Source organism: Acomys russatus, chromosome 23 (assembly GCF_903995435.1).
Source record: "Acomys russatus chromosome 23, mAcoRus1.1, whole genome shotgun sequence".
NCBI classification, from domain to species: Eukaryota; Metazoa; Chordata; class Mammalia; order Rodentia; family Muridae; genus Acomys; species Acomys russatus.
Genome location: NC_067159.1, coordinates 36,792,126 through 36,810,798, shown reverse-complemented (window position 1 = coordinate 36,810,798; position 18,673 = coordinate 36,792,126). Strand labels below are relative to the sequence as shown.

General features: G+C 42.5%; 1 protein-coding gene across 1 annotated transcript in view; it reads right to left on the bottom strand.

The window, feature by feature from the left end:
- Window positions 1-2,124: 2,124 nt before the first annotated feature.
- Manba (mannosidase beta) overlaps window positions 2,125-18,673 on the bottom strand; it is an 86,080-nt gene continuing 69,531 nt past the window's right edge. The window contains exons 14-17 of the mRNA XM_051165484.1: window positions 9,757-9,901; window positions 6,734-6,876; window positions 5,080-5,337; window positions 2,125-2,415 (exon numbers count right to left, since the gene is read on the bottom strand). Coding sequence (XP_051021441.1) covers window positions 2,191-2,415; window positions 5,080-5,337; window positions 6,734-6,876; window positions 9,757-9,901 — 771 coding nt within the window. The 3' untranslated portion in view covers window positions 2,125-2,190. The remainder of the gene's footprint in view (window positions 2,416-5,079; window positions 5,338-6,733; window positions 6,877-9,756; window positions 9,902-18,673) is intronic.

The following is an 18,673-nucleotide window of genomic DNA, read 5'->3' as shown; positions in this document are numbered from 1 at the left end:
CGAGTGTGGGCTTGAATCGTGAGAAGTGTGGCTAGCAGCTCTGATATCTCTGCAGCCACATCTTTGAGTTAAATTGCGCCATTCACTCTACAAAAATAAAACAAGAGGGATTAGCAAGCCCATCTTACCACGAGATGAGAGAATGCCGAGTTAAATCATTTGGGTTGCAGAATTAATTTGGGCATAAACACAATGTAAATGTTACAAGGTGTGGCCAACATTGTGACACAACCGTATCATCTGCAAAACTCACACTGGAGAACCATGCGATGATGAATTCCCCTAAAAAAAAAAAGTCTCATAATTTTTAAAACTATGTGCATGTATGTGTGTGCATGCACATATGTGGGTACACATGCTGTGTGTGTGCAGGTACCCACAGAGGCCAGAAGAGGGTATCGCATCCCCTTGACCTGGAGTCGTAGGCAGTTGAGAAGTGTCTAGCACAGGTGCTAGCAACCTGACTCTGGAAGAGCAGCAGGTTCTCTTGACTTCCAAGCCATTTCTTTAGTCCTAGTCCTGTGGCCACAATAACCACACACTTAATCTTCAGGAGGTAGCATTTCACAGTGCTATTTGCTCAGAACCTCCACATTTGGGTCCACACACTTAAAATGAAGTAACTTTACACTTTTGTGTTAGGTGCATGCCTCCCACAGGATGCAGGTCATATATGGCTGCTAGTCCATCAGCTTCAAAGCCCACTTTCCAGATTTCTCACATGGAAACTGCCCAGTTAATGAAGAGCAAGGTCCTCTCTGGCCCTCACCACCTTTCAAGGTGCAGTCCTTAAGCTGTAGTGCGTGAGAGTGTCTGTAGTGTAGTGTAGTGTGCGTGCGTGTGTCTGTGTGCCTGTGTGTCTCTCTGTGTGTGTACGTGTGTGTGCATGTGTCTCTGTGTGTCTCAGTGTGTGTGTGTGTGTGTGTGTGTGCGCGTGCTCACACACACACACATGTGTAAAATGAGGAGACCCTTGGGTATTAAAGAAAAGGACTGAAAGATAACATTTATCTCTCAGAGTTCCTCAGGCTAGTGTTTCCCAGTTCTAAAAACAAATCCATTCCTTAGTGAGTCTCAGTTTTATGTAAAGCTACTCATCGTCAGTCCATGTCCCAAAGCAATTATGAATGCTTTCTGGTCACCTTTGATTCTATTCTTCAGGTTCTCCCATTGATCAAACAGAAATGAATGCTCAGTGCAGTAGTGCACACATGGAATGTTTATTAAATGATGGAACGGAACACAGATGAAGTATCAGGTTGCCAAAGCAGTTTGCACAGCCTGTGCTTATTATGTCATTTAAAACACATAGAAAAATTACAAAAAGTAGTACAAAAAGATCCCACAAACATGTACCCAAAACAGCTAGTTATTAACATTTTTTGCCACTTCCACACAAGAGCCAACAAATTTAAAAGGCAGCTCATACGTTTGGATTGGAAAGCTTGTCGGAGCTGGTCTAAGCTTAAAGCTCAGGACCAAGAAAGAGGAGGAAAAATTCTACAGTGTAGTTAGGACCATTGAACTTGTGATCCTCCTGCCTCTGCCTCCAGAGTGCTGGGACTACAGGAACATAACCACACAGCCAGCCCAGACTGCTTTGTAAAGAAAGAACACTCTCACAGTCTTTTGAGAAAAAGAGTCATTGCCAAACTATATGAAAAGGGGAATTTTACCTGAGGACAGCAATCAAGTGACACGAGGCCTTCAACTGCCTGCCAACGGGAATCAGTATGGCTGCCATCAAGCAATATCTATCTCAGCATCTGAGGTCCCATTTCCTCTGGCTGTCGTAGCCACACACTACACTGTCACTGGGTATAATGTCATACTGCTATGAAAGGCCTACACTACTTCGGAACCTCCGCATTCGGTTCCTCACACACTCCCAGGTCACAATCTCGTGGCTCCCCAAAATGTCATCTGGCTACATAACTCTTCTGGTTTTGCTTTGCCTGTGGAACAGAGTTCTAAAAATCACAATCCTGCAAGATTCAAGAACACCTGGGCATGACCTTGTCTAAGAACATGGCCTGGGCGAACAGCATCTTTGAAATTATTCAGTGTCCAAACTGGAGGTGATGGCAGTTGGCGGCTCGCCAGCCAGCAGATGTGACATGGCCGATTCAGCTTTCCGCCAGGCCGCCTTCCTCTCCAGCCAGTGCCCACTGAAACACAACCCATGTCCCTTCATTGGATATCTGTCAGGGAGGTCACACTTAAAGCTTGCTGCAGCTTCTTCTTGCTAGTGGCCTTCCAAGGATAAAACAGTACAGAATGCATCTTCTCAAGCATGAGGAAGCCATTATCACTAAATCTCCCTGGTATGCTTCCTACATCCAACCAAACAAAGGGAGCGATGGCTGACGTTTTCAGATAAAAAACAAATACATCACCATTCTTAGAGATGTTGACCTAAAAAATAAATAAATAAATAAATAAGTGAAATGAAGGATGAGAAAGAGCCATGGTCTACATCTGTCAGGCAGACATTTATGTGGGACCAATAAAAATTGCATTTCCCAACACTTTGGTCTGAATTGCCAAAGCCATATATTCTGTGTAGTTATGATACCTGTCAGTATCCAGGAAACGACTTAAGTCTGTGGAAAATTACCAAGGAAATGCATAAATGCCAGTTATTAAGGAAAATATTTCTGAGAAGCTGAAAGCTTTATGTCTTTATATATCTTCATTAGAATATTACCAAGAAAGGGGCACTTGGCATTTTGGTGGCTTAAGGGACTGTTTGGAAGGATTAGGACTGGACCTAGTTGCAGGGAACAAGATAGCTCCTAGATGCAAGTACAAAGATACACCTCGTGTTCTCTCCCGGGGAAGATCAGACACAGGCAGGCGAACCACATGGCTCACCTGACCCAGGCCACAAGGCACGAGGGGAAGCCTTGGCTACTGCTGCTGCAAGGTCAAGGCCGAAAGAGGCACCAGGGCCTACCTTTCTCAGATGCCTGCTTTGGAGAAAAAAATTCACATCTCTGTGCACCTTACAGAGGAGATGGGGATTGGGCTTGAACTCTGGGTTTTACAAATAGGCACAATAAGTATCCCTGAACAATAACTGCTGATAAATATTTTTTAAATACTCTCACTGGGGCTAGAGAGATGGCTCAGAGGTTAAGAGTACTGTCTCTTCTTCCAAAGGCCATGAGTTCAATTCCCAGCAACCACATGGTGGCTCACAACCATCTACAATGAGATCTGGTGCCCTCTTCTGGTGTACAGATGTATATGCAAGCAGAACACTGTATAATAAATACATCTTTTTTAAAAAACTATCACTGATAGGCTAATGAACTAAAACAAATAAAGAAGCCCTCCTCCTACCTGACCCCCAGTTACCATGAAGTAATAAAAGCCTAGCTAAGCAAAAATAAAAATAAATAAATAAAATAACAAAATTTTGAAATTAAGTTTTTTAGGGGGTGTGTTTGTGGCGTGCTCATACACTGAGGCCACAGGTCAGGTCAAGAAGCCTCAAACTGCTTATTCACTTGATTTTTCTAAGACAGGATTTCTCACTGAGCCCAGAGTCCTCTGTTACAGCTAGGCTAGCCCACTGAATCTGCCTCTCTAATACTAGGATTACAAGAATGAACAAGCGGCCACACTTGATTTCGGGGGATCAAACTCAGCTCCTCAAGTTTGGTAGCATTTTAGTGACAGTGCCATCTTGCCAACAACAACAAACCACTTTGATGTCAAAGTCATAAGTTGATAGGTTATGAATGTGTCCGTTATTTAGTTGTCTTAGATACGGCTTCTGTTGCTGTGGCAAAACACCATGGTAACATACAGAAAGGGGTGGTTGATCTCGGACTTGCAGCATGTTTAGATTCCAAGATGGTAGGGCAGAGGCCTGGCAGTGAGCAGCAGGCATGGAAGCCAAGGGCTCATTTCTTGAACCATGGCACAGAGCAGGGAGAGCAAACCAGAAGTGGAGTGGTTTTTTAAACTCTCAAAACCCACCTCCAGTAACACACTTCCATCAATAAGGTGGAACTTCCTAAAAGTCCACAACCAGTATCACGCACTGGGGACCACAAGTCCCAGTACACGAGCTTTTGGGGGACATTTTCTCATTAAAACACCATAAGTTGATTCTTGCTTTGCTGTTTAAAATAAATAAATAAATAATGACATAAACATATGCCAACGTTCTTATTTCTATGCTACCTCGGTTATTCTAGAGAATTTAGACTTGGTCACATAAATATTTCACTATTAATTTGGAAAGAAGATATGATTCCAGTTGTTGTAACTTTTGAAAAATATTAAGTGTTTTTATATTATAGTTTCTAAAGCCAATTTAAAAAACTCAATAAACTATGAACAAGTTTAAATTTGGTTAAACAGAGAGTGAAGCTTCCTAGAAAAATATTGTCAGTTTTTGCTTGGAGGGGGAGACAGAAGGAGAGGTTCTCAATGGACTAGACAGGTGCTGAGTTTACCAGTGGCACCATTTTGCGAAAAGCATGTCCTGATTATTACTTTTTTTCTCACCAATTATAAAAAGACATGGTGATTAAGGAACTATGAAGCAACGAATCAAAAACAGTGAACTGATTAATAAACTGCACTTAAAGAGTCAAAACTAGTGATTCAATCAATGCCCAGCACTTCCCGGGCCATAGATCATGGAGCTCGCTGCCTCACCCTCTGTGTGCTGCTCTCTCACTGCCAAAACAAGATCACAGCCCTTCAGGGATATTTTGGAAGCCAGCACATATGCAATAACGTGCTTAGAACAGAGCCTGGGACCTAGTGGAGATGCCATCTGTGTAGATAGTCTGTGTCATCTCTCATCCCACCATACCAGCCCCACCAGGGAAAGGTAACGGAACAGCACCGTTTGGCAGACACTGATTACAAACAAATCCTGAAAAAAAGAAATAAAGATCACTTAGTCTTAGCATCCAGTAGGAGAACGGGAATGATCCCCAGGCCTCAAGTTTACAGTACTAAGAGGGAACAGTACCAGGACATATCATACATGGCTTGCTTGCCTAAGAAAAGCAACAGCCCACAGGCCTCTGCGACCCCAAAACAAGACACACTTACAGTGATGTTGGCCTTCTTTAGCCCTTTAGCATCCTTCAGGGAGGACAGGAAATGGTAGTTGGTTGGGCTATAGAGTTCACTGTTCGTTGAGAGGTGAAAGGAAACCACACAAGTTTCCCTCATACATCCCTGGCATCTCTTGAGCAGTTTGGGCACCGGCTCCTTGTAGAGGACTGCAGCCTTCCCAGCTTTAATCACAGCTGTTGAAGTCACAAGAGAGCACCGAGGCTTCAGAGAACTCCAGGTATAGAGCCTCACCTAGGGAGCAAAGAGCGACAGAGAGCAGGCTTGCTTACTGCTCTGCTTGTCTCTTTAGAACAGAACATTGGCTGGACATCAGAACAACAGCTCTGATTGGCTGTCAAACTCAGTCTGCGTCGCCGTCCCTCTAGATTTTAGCCATGTAACTAATGACTCAACTTCCCAGGATCCACTTCTTGGTGTATAAAATGAGGAGGTGGGCGACACTGAAACTTTACTGCCTGTCATGAGAATTTAAAATGGCCAACAAGCTATCGTCAGCCCCCTACCTGGCATGTTGCTGATCTTCTATACTCAGGACCTATTTCTATTGTTAATAGTATCATCCAAACTGCAGGCACCCACCAGCTTCTCAGTCTTTCTTTTTACTTTCTTCTATACCTGCTCTGAACAGTTTTACTGATTTCAATCTTACCACCCCTTTAACTACTTCTGCAAAATTTGGACTAGTATCTGTTGGAGGTTGGTCTGATATAATTTGATGCTAATTACTTCTTTCTGTCCTTTAATGTGCCTCAATATTGCTGGGCAACCTTGCCTGAAAACTTATTCCTCTTTCACCAATAAAAAGCTAATACACCTGGGCAGGCAAATGAGATAGGCGTGGCTAAGGTTCACAGGCTTTTGGGACAGAGAGGTTCTTGGGAAAGGAAGCAGTCGGAGACCGGAAGAGGATCTTGGGAAGGAGACGAGAGAGGAAGAGGGAAGGAAGGAGGCCGCCATGGGTTAGGTGGGGTAAGAAGCACATGGCCGGCATGGATGGAGGAGTTGGCCCAGACGAAGAACATTAGCAAACTCGATAGAAATTATTAGAAGCAGATGGCATGGAATTTGGGCAGAGAGATATGGGAGGTAGTTAAAAGGATTAATATCTGCCCTGCCCCAGGTGAACCAAGGCTATTTTAAAATATAACAGCTGTCTATGTTTTTATTGATTGATAGCAGGTTAAAAAAACACCACTGAAGTAATTATAGTAATAATAAACATTTTTAGGCCATACTTTAGAATTAACCACAAGTCCCAGCTTCTCAGGGTTATAATCTTACAGCTACATAGCACTTAGCAGTTTACACGGTTCCTCATGCAATTCTTTTCATATTTCATAGACAATATTAAAGGAGACAGATGAGTATTACTTGACAATTGAAGGAACCAAATCCCCCAGGTGATAACAGCTTTTCTCAGGTTTTATAACATTAGTCGGAATAGTGTATGTCTACACAGTGCAGCTGATGCTACAAGCACTAAAACACTTTGATGTAGATTAACTTCTCCTTTGTTTTTTCCCCCAAAAGAATATAACCAAACAATTAAAGAAGTAACCTGAAAGTTCCTCTTAGCCTTAGAGACAATAAAAATAAACAAGCATAAGTAAAAATCCAAGTAACTCACAGTGAGCCTTGTTTCGTAGTCTTTGTGAAGATCTGACACACCATAGACATAAAATACATCTTTATCTTCAAAACCTACTGGCAACAGTGGAGCGAAGAAACGCCGAGCAAAGTAATGCAGCATTTTCCATTTTCCTCCATACTCTGAAAACAGCCAAGAGAGTCAGGAGACACCAGCAACAGGCAGCTGGGGTAGGGTCCACATGAGAGCTAGTGTGGGTTGTCAGAACTGTTTGGTGCACATGTGTGAGTCTGTCTGTATTAGAGGGGACTCGGTGTGCTAAGGGCTCCGAGCATCAGTTCTGGGGCAGCAAGGCAATTACCTATTTTCCAGATTAAAGAAAGATTTAAGCACTTCACTGAAACATGCTGGGGACAGCATCCTGAGCCCAGATCTTACTCCAAGATGACCCATTTTCAGGGGCAACCTTGCTTCTGGAAGCTCAGTACATCAGTGCTCTTTTGATTTTGTTTGTTTTGTTTTGTTTGAGACAAGATCCAGAGTGGCCTTGAAACCCGGGATCTTCTGATCTCGGCCTCCTGAATGCTAGAATTACAAGAGTACACCAGTGTACTGGCTACCAATATTCTTTTTTACTACACACACATAAAGGAAGAAATTGTTAGAAGTGGGAGTGTATGCTTGTTGTAAATTTTCATTCATAAGAATTATCTAGACTTGATTCTTCTTTTCCCTTGGGTATATAATCTTCTAAGCGAGGCAAAACGGCCACTACACAAAAATTTCTTTCAGAGTCAGATTAAACATCAAATCCATGGCAACTAGTAATACCTCCTCAAATACAATACAAAGTTCTGTTTGAGCTTCATGCCTTGTTCAGATGCCTAGTAGGCTAAACCTCACTTGATTTACTTGAATTGGTTATATTTGAATTGCTATTACAAAATGCCATGATCAAAAGTAACTTACAAAAGAAAGGATTTGTTTTGGCTTAAGGTACCAGAGACAGTCTATAATGCAAAGAAGGCAGGGCATGGTGGTGAACTGACTGATCACATTTTAGCCACACACAGGAAGCAGCAAGAACAACCAGGAAGAGGGGCAGGGCTATAAACCCACAAAGACCCACCTCCTGTCACATAGTTCCTCTACAAGGCTACACCTCCTAAAAGTCCCACAACTTCTCCAAATAGTGCTCCCAACTGGGTGCTACCTGTTTAAAAACATGAGCCTATTGGGGACATTTCCCATTCAAACTACCTCGGTCAACCTTTTAACTTCCTTCCTCAACATTTGTCTGAGAATGAAGATTCTTTCTAATAAAGGGCCACTTCAAGAGCTCAGAAGAACAAGACAAAGGGGGGAAAAAGGTAGAAAAAGATCTCAATGAAGTGGATGTATAAAATAAGTTTTCATTTTGCTAAACACGGAATGAACTTTCTAGAAAATATGGTTAGCTACTAGCTGGAGAAAGGGGAAATGAAACTCTGATTTAATTAACTAAACAGAGAACAATTTTTTCCAGCTGTACAATTTTTAGAAAAACATTCTGATCATCATTTTTTTCATCAATTATAAAGCAATTTGGTGACTAAGCCATTTTGAAGCAATAAATCAAAGGATACAGTGATTAACGGACTGTACTTAAAGAGACAAAACTAGAGTGAGTCAATGAGCCACAGGACATTGAGCTTGCTGCCTAACCTCTGGGGACTGCTTTCTTACTTGCAAAAGCAGATGCCAGCGCCTCAGGGATGCTGTGCAGTAGCAAACATAGGGCAGAGTGGAGCACCGTGGCACGCAGTTGCCTCCACTGAGAAAGAGACAGAGATGGAAAAGTGGTAGCACAATATACAATGCAAGATGTGAAAGAAAGATAAAACTGGGCTGGAAAGATGGCTCAGTGGTTGAGAGCCCTGTCTGCTCTTCCAAAGATCCTGAGTTCAATTCCCAGCAACCACATGGTGGCTCACATGTGGTTGCTGGGAATTGAACTCAGGCCTCTGAAAGAGCAGCCAGTACTCTTAACTGCTGAGTCCCTCTCCAGCCCCTCATTGGATTTCTACTGGGGAAGTTTTCTGTTAGGAGGAGATGGTTTCTGGGGTAATTTATAGTGTCACAAATGACAACCATTAGTGGCAATAGAATACAACGTTGGCCACATCACTCATTCCCCTTATAGGATCACATGATTTCCTTTAGTGGAGGTCAGGGACCCATTATGACTCCTTAATTTAAAGGTACAAAAATAGATGAAACTGTTCAAACTGCAAACTCTACGCTAGCCATCACCTATTACTAGTTGAACTAGCTCAGCTGGCAAACTTTCCTACTTGCAGTTCTGACTCTGCCTCCTTTTCCAAGACACAAACAGAGCATACAATGAGGGATTTATAGTCTTAGGTCAGATTGGGAGAATGAGACACTTTGATATATACATGAACCAATCTTCTACTTGTCAGAATTCTCCCACACAGAACAAGGAAAATGACCTTTAGGCCCTGAGAAGAAACCTCTTAAATAAACTCAAACTCCTAGGCAATGGAAACTGGGGAGATGGTTCAGGTGTAGATTGTTTGCTGTGCAAGTTCAGATGCTCAGTATTCGTGTAAAAAGCTGAGCACATCAGCATGCCCAGCAGTGTGAGAGCAGAGACTGGGGCTCCTTGGGGCTTGCTGGCTGGTCAGCCTTACTGAATCCATGATCTTGAGAGTTCCACGTTATCTTTGGTACATATATACATACATGTACACACACACAGACATACAGACACACACACACACACACACACACACACCACTCCATCCCATACCACACCTGTGATCTCTGTACCTGAACTCACTTCTCACCAGCCTGCTGTGACTTTGCCCAGCAAGCTCAGGCTCATGGAAAGACTATTAGGAGCAGTGGAGTTCACAGAGCAGGTTCCGAGAATAGTCTCTTTGGCCCAGTTCTTCTTGGGGTAACCTGACTCTTCAGGCTCTGTGCTTCCTCCCCCCTCCCCCCACCCCCCACCCCTCTCCACACAGGCATTGATTTCTCTCACACAAAGAAACACTTACCAAGAGAGGCCCAGGAAGGAGCCTGCCAGATATCATTCAGCTGCCAGTAGAGTGCCCCCATGGTATGGCCGGCTCCATCCACTATCTCGCTGCGGCTGCGCATGTAGAATTCGGTTTCTGTTTTGACACACTGGGCCTGCATCACCTGATCAGGGAGGCATTCACACTTAGGTGTTATTGTTTGATGTAGGCTGTTTAGATTTCAAAAATTACAGGCTCCGGGTGGTTGGTTTGTTCGCTTGCTTGCTTGTTTGTTTTTTAGACTAAATTGAATGAACTAAAGAACTGGACTTGCATTAAGGGTACATTATTTTTATTAAATCTGGAGCTAGTTCTTTGGCATGAGAGAAACTCTTGTCTACAACAGGGGTGGGTTGAGGGGCTCGGTGTTTTATTTGTTACACAACAAGTGACAAAGGAAATAAGATGGTATTAAAAAAAAATGAAGGAAAACAAAAGCTCTTATTCCAGAACAAATGCCATATGTAGTTAAACATCAGGTTGTTTTGCAGCAGCAAATTTTGCAAATAAATTCATAGCTTTAAACAACATCAACAAAAAACTTTTATTAGAAAAAAATCTATAAGAAAAGCAGCATTGTTTTGTGAGTAAATCATCTAACCTCCATTTTCTAGTCTAACTTTTTACATCACAGAATTTTTGATAAGTGACCTACGATTTCTTATGGCTGTCACTTCTCCATTAGAGCAGGCAGGTGATATTGTGCAGACAACTGAAGTGCATCTAGTTCTTGCTTGAGAGGCACAGAGAAAGTCCAAGAAGGTCCTTAATTACTGGTGTCACCATTGGAAACCTTTCTGACTTATTGCTGCCTCGGCTGACACTGTGCCTTGTGGTCTTAGCTTGGGGTTCTGCCCAGGAGGGGCTCCTGGATCATCTGAGAACCTGGAGGCATCGTCAGAGCAGCAAGATTTCACTCAGAGAACAGAGTGGCCCAAGAACAGAGTGTGGACCACCTCAGACAGAGAAAAGGAAGCATTCCTGGCCACTCAAAAACTAAGTGCAGATTACTTCTTTCTATAAACAACAAAGCTCAGATGAGGGAAGAGATGTCAAACTGTGGTGGGCTGGATGAGGAAGGAGGAACAATGAGGTTACTGCTTGCATGAGTCAGAGACACACATTTCCGGAAGGGTGAAGTCACAGTCATCAGATAAATAGCAAATATCCACAATCTGTGGTATATGTTCATGGTACTAACCTCTTCTTATCCAACCCAAAATGAAGGTATACTCTACCCTCATGGTATTTGTTGCCTCGTATAAAAGACAGGCCAATGCTATGAGCTCATGTGGTACAACAAAGGGGCTTAGTAGAAAAGTAAGGCTGTCCTAGGAGAATAGAGCAGAACCTTCCAGCCAGAGATAGCAATGGGAGTGGGGTGGGAGGGGGTAAGTGTGTCTGTGTGGTGTAGTATGTGTGTACATGGATGGCTAAGAACAGAGAGCAGAGTAAGATGGCCTGAGCAGAGAAAGCCTGGAACAATGGAAAAATCTGGTAGGCATTCTCATCCTGACTAGGGGAGCGGTGGAAAGTACGGTGGAGTTCAGATGCATGCTAAAAGCAGCTGAAGCCCTGGGACGCTATAAGGGGAAGACTGATCTGGTCAACTTGCATTTCCAAAATGTGGCTAGGATTTCTGAGCAGAGAAGGGGGCTAGGGCAGGCTTGAAGGATCTAGGTAGACATCTTAGAGTCGATGAAGCAAGCTTCTATTAAAGAGGTCTGTGTGCTGGACTGATTAAGAAGACATCGCCTTCTCATTCTGAGCCAGCTTGCTGGGACAAGTGTGCCATAAAACAGCAAAGGCAAATCTCTGAGGCTAGCGGCACTGGTGACAGCTCAGAGTGACCACAATGTATACTTGGAATGTGTTCGTCTAAAAATATCTCAGAGGAGATGAAACAAACAAAAAAAAAAAAATGGACCAAAGAATTTCTCTGTCAGTCAAGCCAATCGGCAGTTTGACTCTAGTCAAGCTCCTTATAAAAATAACAATCTTGAGCCGGGCCTAGTGCCACATTCCTTTAATCCTAGCACTCAAGGAGGTAGAGGCAGGTGGAATCTCTGTGAGTTCTAGGCCAACCTGGTCTACCAAGTGAGTCCAGGACAACCAAGGTTATACAGAGAAACCCTGTCTGGAAACAAACAAACAAAAAATACCATTCTTGTCTGAACTAAATGGGGTAGCATTTATCAACTTTGAGACCTTCATGTTAGTTCACAAGCCTGCCTCTAGGCTGCCTAGCAACCTCTGACATCATCACTTGCCACCAGGTGAGTGCCAGACTATAAAAAGTTTGACCTGCCACTGTTCTCTCTTACTCTCTCTCTAAGGGGCGCCCCATGTCCCCCTCTCCCTCTGTCTCTGTCTCTCCCTACCCTCATGACTCACTCAGGCCCTATTTCCTCTCCCATTCCCCTCCCTCAAATAAATTTCTCCATATCAGACCTGTTGTGTCTCATTCTATTTTTATATCCTAATTGGTGCCAAACCCAGGAAGGCTCTTCCAGGGCTATCTAGACAGACCAGAATCCCTTCTACCGAACCCTCTACCTGCCAGGTGGCCCTCAACGAATTGCCTTCTGTAGCACCCATCACTAACTGACGCTTTCCAAACCGCTGCCCTCAGCTGACTCCCTAGAACTCCCGAATCCATTTGCCATCTACTGCTAAGCAATCTCACACTGCTTGCAGGCCAGCCTCGGCCCCCGACATGCAGACCCACTGTCGCTGCCACCTCGGGTTGCTGGCAAGCCCCACTGGCCCGCACCACCACCCTGCACCTTCCCGCCTGTTTCAGCCCAAGAAAGCGAAACCCAGTCAGCCCTGGCACCCATGGTCATGCCAGATCCGGCCGTGCTCACCCAGCACTATCCCTACAAGAACTCCAGAGCTGTGCCCACTGCCCGGGCAGTAGCTGAAATGGCTCCAGGAGGGCACTGGAGCTGCAGGGCTGGGGGCTTTGGACCGCTGCTGTGTGGCCTTGGCAGAGGCTCTTTCCAGTTTGCAGTTGGGTCATAGGCAGATGTTGCTTCTACACAGCATGACACTGGTCAGGAGCAACAGCAACAACAGTGTCCCCTCTACAGCTACTGCCCTGCCCTAAACTTCTACTACTTTTACAGGTGTGCTTGATTCATTTATCTATTAAATTTAAACCTAAATCCTACTTACAGATTCACCCACGTGGCTCTGGCTTGCCTCTCCACAGCTGGCTCACCCACTTGCCTCTAGTTGCTCTCCCTTCACAGATTCCAAAAGCACATGCTCTTCTCATTAACTGGCTCTCTGTTACAAGAACCTGGTCTCATTAAAAAACAACCTCTGCTCTTACCTCTAAACACTACTTTCCAATTCTCAAAAATTAAAAAAAAAAAAAAAAAATCTTCTCTGATTTCTTTTTCTGCTCTCAAAAAAACCAAAACCAAAACAAAGAAACAAAAACCCCAACACCTTAAGATTACACTGTAAACTCTTATTTAAGAAGTCATAATTTGCTTGTTGGGTATAATGTTTAAAATCTAAGTTCAAACTCTCATTTAGACCATATATAAAACATTTGTAAAACTTCTTTTTCATAATTAACTCTGTTTATTATTTCATTTCTTTTTAGACTAAGAAACAAACAAATCTCATTTTAAATTGCTATAGTTTTTACAATACACTGTATATTTTACCCTGATTCAAAATGTTTTTTATTCCAAAGTTATAAAGGTAAACAAGCTAATTTAAAATCTATGTCTAACCACTTATGTCTTTACTAATTCCTAGATGCATAAATGAATAAATGTTGTTTCTCCTGTCACCAGATGCTCTACGTTCACCTACAGGCTTCCTGGACAATACGTTTAATAAAATAAATCCAAAGACAGTTTTAAAGTTGTTCTGTAATTCTCTCCTATATTACTAGATTAAAATATATTAATTTTAGAGATACTCGTTTGCTTACAATGTTAGAACTTGATCATTATGCCATACCTTCAATCTTGAAAGGTTAAATATCACTGCCTTAAACATGTTTAGTCTTGTCTTTCATAATCTATAATTTAGCTTTTGACTTTATAAGCAATGGACGTCAATAAACTAAATCATACAGGAAAACTGTTATGTTCTCTCTTTATGGACTATGTTTATAAGATTGAGTTTTATTTAGATTCCTATACATATTTTCAAGGTCAAACATAGGATAAGATCATAACATTCTGTTTCATGTTTGCAATGTGTAATTTAGAGCAAATAACTAAATACAGCCTTAACTTGCTTAACTCAGGTATGCTGGCCCTCAAATTTGTCAGAGATCTGCTGAATATGGCATTTAACATATATAAGTTTATTATGAGAAAGAGTCCCCAAATAATAATAGTTGATCCCCATGATCGCCAAGAAGATTTAGGTATGGCAGATGACTTCAACTCTGGATTGTGAACTGTTAACAGCTGGACAAGACTGTCGCCCCTCCCCCAATGCTTCACCTTCTGCTAGGGCCCAGCCTGAACTGTGGCCAAAATAGACATCTGGAGAGTTATTGTCTCACATTGCTGAAAATGAGGTGAGGTCAATCTCTCCCATGCTCTTCTTCCATAGAAAGAGCCTCTCATCCTCTATACCCGATGGCCAGACTGCCTCTGTCCATGGTGCCATGAAAACCAGCACTGATGAGTTGCTGGAACAGATTGCACCATTTTTTTCAGTTAAACCTTGCTCTGGCAATGCCTAGATGGGTCACTGACTTCACCACCCCATGGGTGCAGTCTATTCGCCATTCCTTCAAGCTCTTCTGGGATGCCTTCTGCAAAATTTCAAATCCCTACACCCACAATAAGGGCTGCTAAACTTGTACACCTCTGCAACCAAACTTATGAAGATCCAAAACAAGACCTTTTATTTACTGCCAACAATCAGGTGAACGGAAGGAGGGTCCCTACATCCAAACTTTTCTCTTCGCTCCCAATCTTCTGTCTCTACTTGCTTTCCCAAGAGTTTCAAACGTACACTTTAAAGGGAATTTTCTCCCCCAACTTACTTAACTTTGTTTTTTGCCCAAATATATGTTCCAATATCCTGCCAAGTTTTCTAAATCCAAGATAGCACCAAAGCAGCTATCCATAGGTGCTCCAGTCCAACCTCACAGATCATGTCTACTATGCCTGCATTGTTCCTCCTAGCTGAAGATGTTCTCAGACCCTGAACGGCAAGAACAACAGCCTGCTCTTCCTAGACTTGGCCAACATTTCAGTCTTTTGACCTCCTGTCACTGCCCTACTGTCAACAGGAAACAGCCCAATATGATTAGTTTCTTCATCCTTATCCATTTATTATTGACAAAAGCTGGAATGGTGTGCTTCAGACCCGGGACAAGCATCTCCAGGTTCTCTAAGATCTCCTCAGTCCCTATCTGCTGCAGGCCATGGCTGACATACCCTGCCCTCTACCCTGAACTCTCCAGGGAAAGGGCTTCTCCTTCCCCTTCACCATATAATTTAGACATTTTGTTGCTCATTCCCTCTCCCCTACCCTGACCCCTTGCATGGCAGCCAAGAGCTGCTTCCAATGAGACTACATTTATATACTTTAACTTACCTTGCATGAATAGCAGTCCAAGATCCTCATTTTTTTTTTATTATAGGAAAAGAGAGAAATGGTAGTTCACTAGGCTGCCTAGCAATCTCTGACATCATCACCTGCTGCCAGGTGTGTGCCAGTCTATAAAAGAATCTACCTGCCACTGCACTCACACTCTCTTACACTCCTTCCTCTTTTGTGTTCTCTACTAAGGGTTGCCCCATTTCCCCTTTTCCCTCTCTCTCTCTCTCTCTCTCTCTCTCTCTCTCTCTCTCTCTCTCTCTCTCTCTCTCTCTCTGTGTGTGTGTGTGTGTGTGTGTCACTGTCTCTACCTTCATGGCTCACTCAGGCCCTAACTCCTCTCCCCTTCCCTTCTCTTCCCTCAAATAAATTTCTCCATATCAGATCTGTTTTGTCTCACTCTATTTTTATATCCTAACACTTAATACCTATGCACAGAGAATCTGGGTCCCTGGAGTAAGCATCTGCATGTGTTTTGAGTTTCCATACCTAATCAGTTTAGTAAAGCAATCTCCAGAATGTTCTATGAAAAGAAGCAGCCAAGAATTGAAATCTCAGTGGAGATATGGGGGGTTGGAGGGGGTGAGTTTGGGTCTGGGGTCTACATTAAATTCCAGTCTATATAGTGAGATTTTTGGTTTCTTTTAAAACCCAGTGACATTATGTGAGTATGCTTATGTTTTAACCGCAGCTGTGGGATAAGAGGCTGCCTCACTGTAGATGATTATGATTTGCCTCCTGCACTAGAAGGGTCATGATGTTTGCCAGCTGCAGATAGTTTGATTCTGAGGACTCTGGAGAGGGTATAAATGGGAGAGCCGAGAGGGCCTGTGATGATTGCTGCTCCTCCTGTTGCTGCCCCCATGCTGTATTTGCTGAATATTCTGCTGACATAGATTGGACTTGCCTCAAGGAACTCTATGTCCCGAATCAGCAGGAAGTAGCTTATAGAGGTCTACACCTCCTTCTCTCCCACCTAGTGTTGGAAGGTTGGGAGGATTTAGTGTGGATAAGGGCGGGAAGGGTGTAGGGATAAGAATCCAATAAAATAGTTGTTTTTTTTTTTTTTTTTTTTTTTTGTTTTGTTTTTTTTTAAACACCAACAATTCTATGCCCAATAAATATTTTAACCTCAGGGCTGGGGAGAAGGCTCAACAGATAAACCACTTGCCACACAAGTGTGAAGACTGGAGTTCAGATCCTTAGTGCCCTGGTAAATGCTGCCAGTAATGCTAGCACTTGGGAGTGGAAACAGGGGATCCCCAAAGCAAGCTGAAATTGGTAAGTCCTGGGTTCAGCAAAAGACCTGTCTCAATAAAGTGGAGAGCAGTGGAAGAAGACACCCCATGCCAACTTCAGTCACACACACATACCCATATACACACATGCCCGCCACATGCACAGGAGCACTCAAAAATAGCAATAAAAGGATTTTACCCTTTGTGGTCTGCATGAAAAGTAACCCATTAAGTTTCAAGACTTACTAATAAGAAATTCATCAAAATCACTCTCCAATGTAGCTCACACACCCAATGCCCTGATTGACCAGAAGTCTCTTCTCACCTAGAGATTCATGAATCATTCATTGCTTCATGTGTGAAGGGCTCACCAGAGGTGCAGGAATTCTCCATTATGCCACTAAGAAACAACTCAAGATTCCAGAGCACCCAGGACCCAAAGTATCCTGAAGGCTGGACCATTCCTTACATAGCAGCAAGCTTAAGGAGCACAGGGCACTCTTAGAATAGCCCTGGGACCAGACTCAGCCTTGATTACAGTTACAGTGTGGAAGTGGGCCATTCAGGTGTCTGGGGTAGAAGCTACTTTCCCTAGATTTATAAATTAAGGTGAGTAAAAGAAAAGCAACCCCAGAAGCATGATGTAGGACACAGAGTATGAGCACATGCCAAAGTAAGTAAAGACATCACCATCTCAGGCAGAGATAAAACTTCCAAGACACCTGCCATGCCCATCTTGTTTGCATCAGTATAGGATGTTGGTGCCTCTGGAACTGATGTTTTCTTTACAATATGTGGAAGAATCCAGTTAGTTCTTTTTATAAACTGTATATGTTTGCTTTTTGGATATCTGTTACTAATTTCTTACTACAGGCTCTTTGCCAATCTTCACTGATCACCCATAATGACATAATCTCAGCATTAGTTAAGAGGTACTACAATTTCAGCCATATTTGTTCCTGACAATTGACATAGTCATATTCTACCTTTTACAATTAATTCAGAAATATTTTCTATAAATTTCTTCAGTTTTTTTACTTTGTGTATGAGCTAAGAAAATCCATTCTATAATATTATATTCCCTTTGCATAATGAACCTAGGAGGAGGATAATTGAAGGTAAAATGTCACAATCAAGTTTAAGATCAATTCGATCCACATATGCATCTTGTAGTCTTTGTTCTACGAGAGTTAACTTTCTTTCTGCTTCAGCTCTTAGACATCCTGGATTGTTTCAATCTGAATCTCCTTGTAGTGCTTGAAACAAATCATTTAACTTATAAGTATTTAATCCAATTGTATGCCTCAGCCAGTTAACATCTCCCATTAATTTTTGAAAATCATTAAGAGTTTGTAATTGCTCCATATGGATGTGTATCTATTGTGGTTGAATTTGTTGTTGACTGTTTTTATAACCAAAATAACTAAGTGAATCTTCTCTTTGTATTTTCTAGAGCAATCTGTAATCCTCAGCATGGCAGAATTCTTTGTGTTCCCTTAAACATTTTCACTAGAGTATCTGTGTCAGAATCAGCTATCAAAATATCTATATAATGGTAAATGATAGACTGCGGAAATTGCCTATGACTTATTTCTAATGGTTGTCACACAAAATATTGACATAAAGTTGGACTATTTAACATTCCCTGTGGAAGTATCTTCCAATGGTATCTCTTTATTGGAACGCTCTTGGTCAGAGTAGATACTGAGAAAGCAAACCTTTCTTTATCCTGCTCATGCAATGGTACTGTGAAAAAGCAATCTTTCAAGGCAATTACGATTATAGGCCACGATCTCTCAATAACAAAAATGGTAAAGGAAGTCCAGGCTGTAAAGAACCCATTGGTTGAATTACTCTTTTCACTCCTCCATTTTCCTGATTTCTTTTTCATAACAAACACAGAAGAATTCCATGGGCTGGTGGACTCTCCTATATGTTGAGCCTCTGGCTGCTATTGTACCAGCTGTTCAGTTGCCTGCATTTTTGTTGTTGTTGTTGTTGTTATGGACCCCTGCTCTTGCCACACAGGCCTGTTTGATAACCATTTTAGTGACAAGGCAGTTGGTATGTGT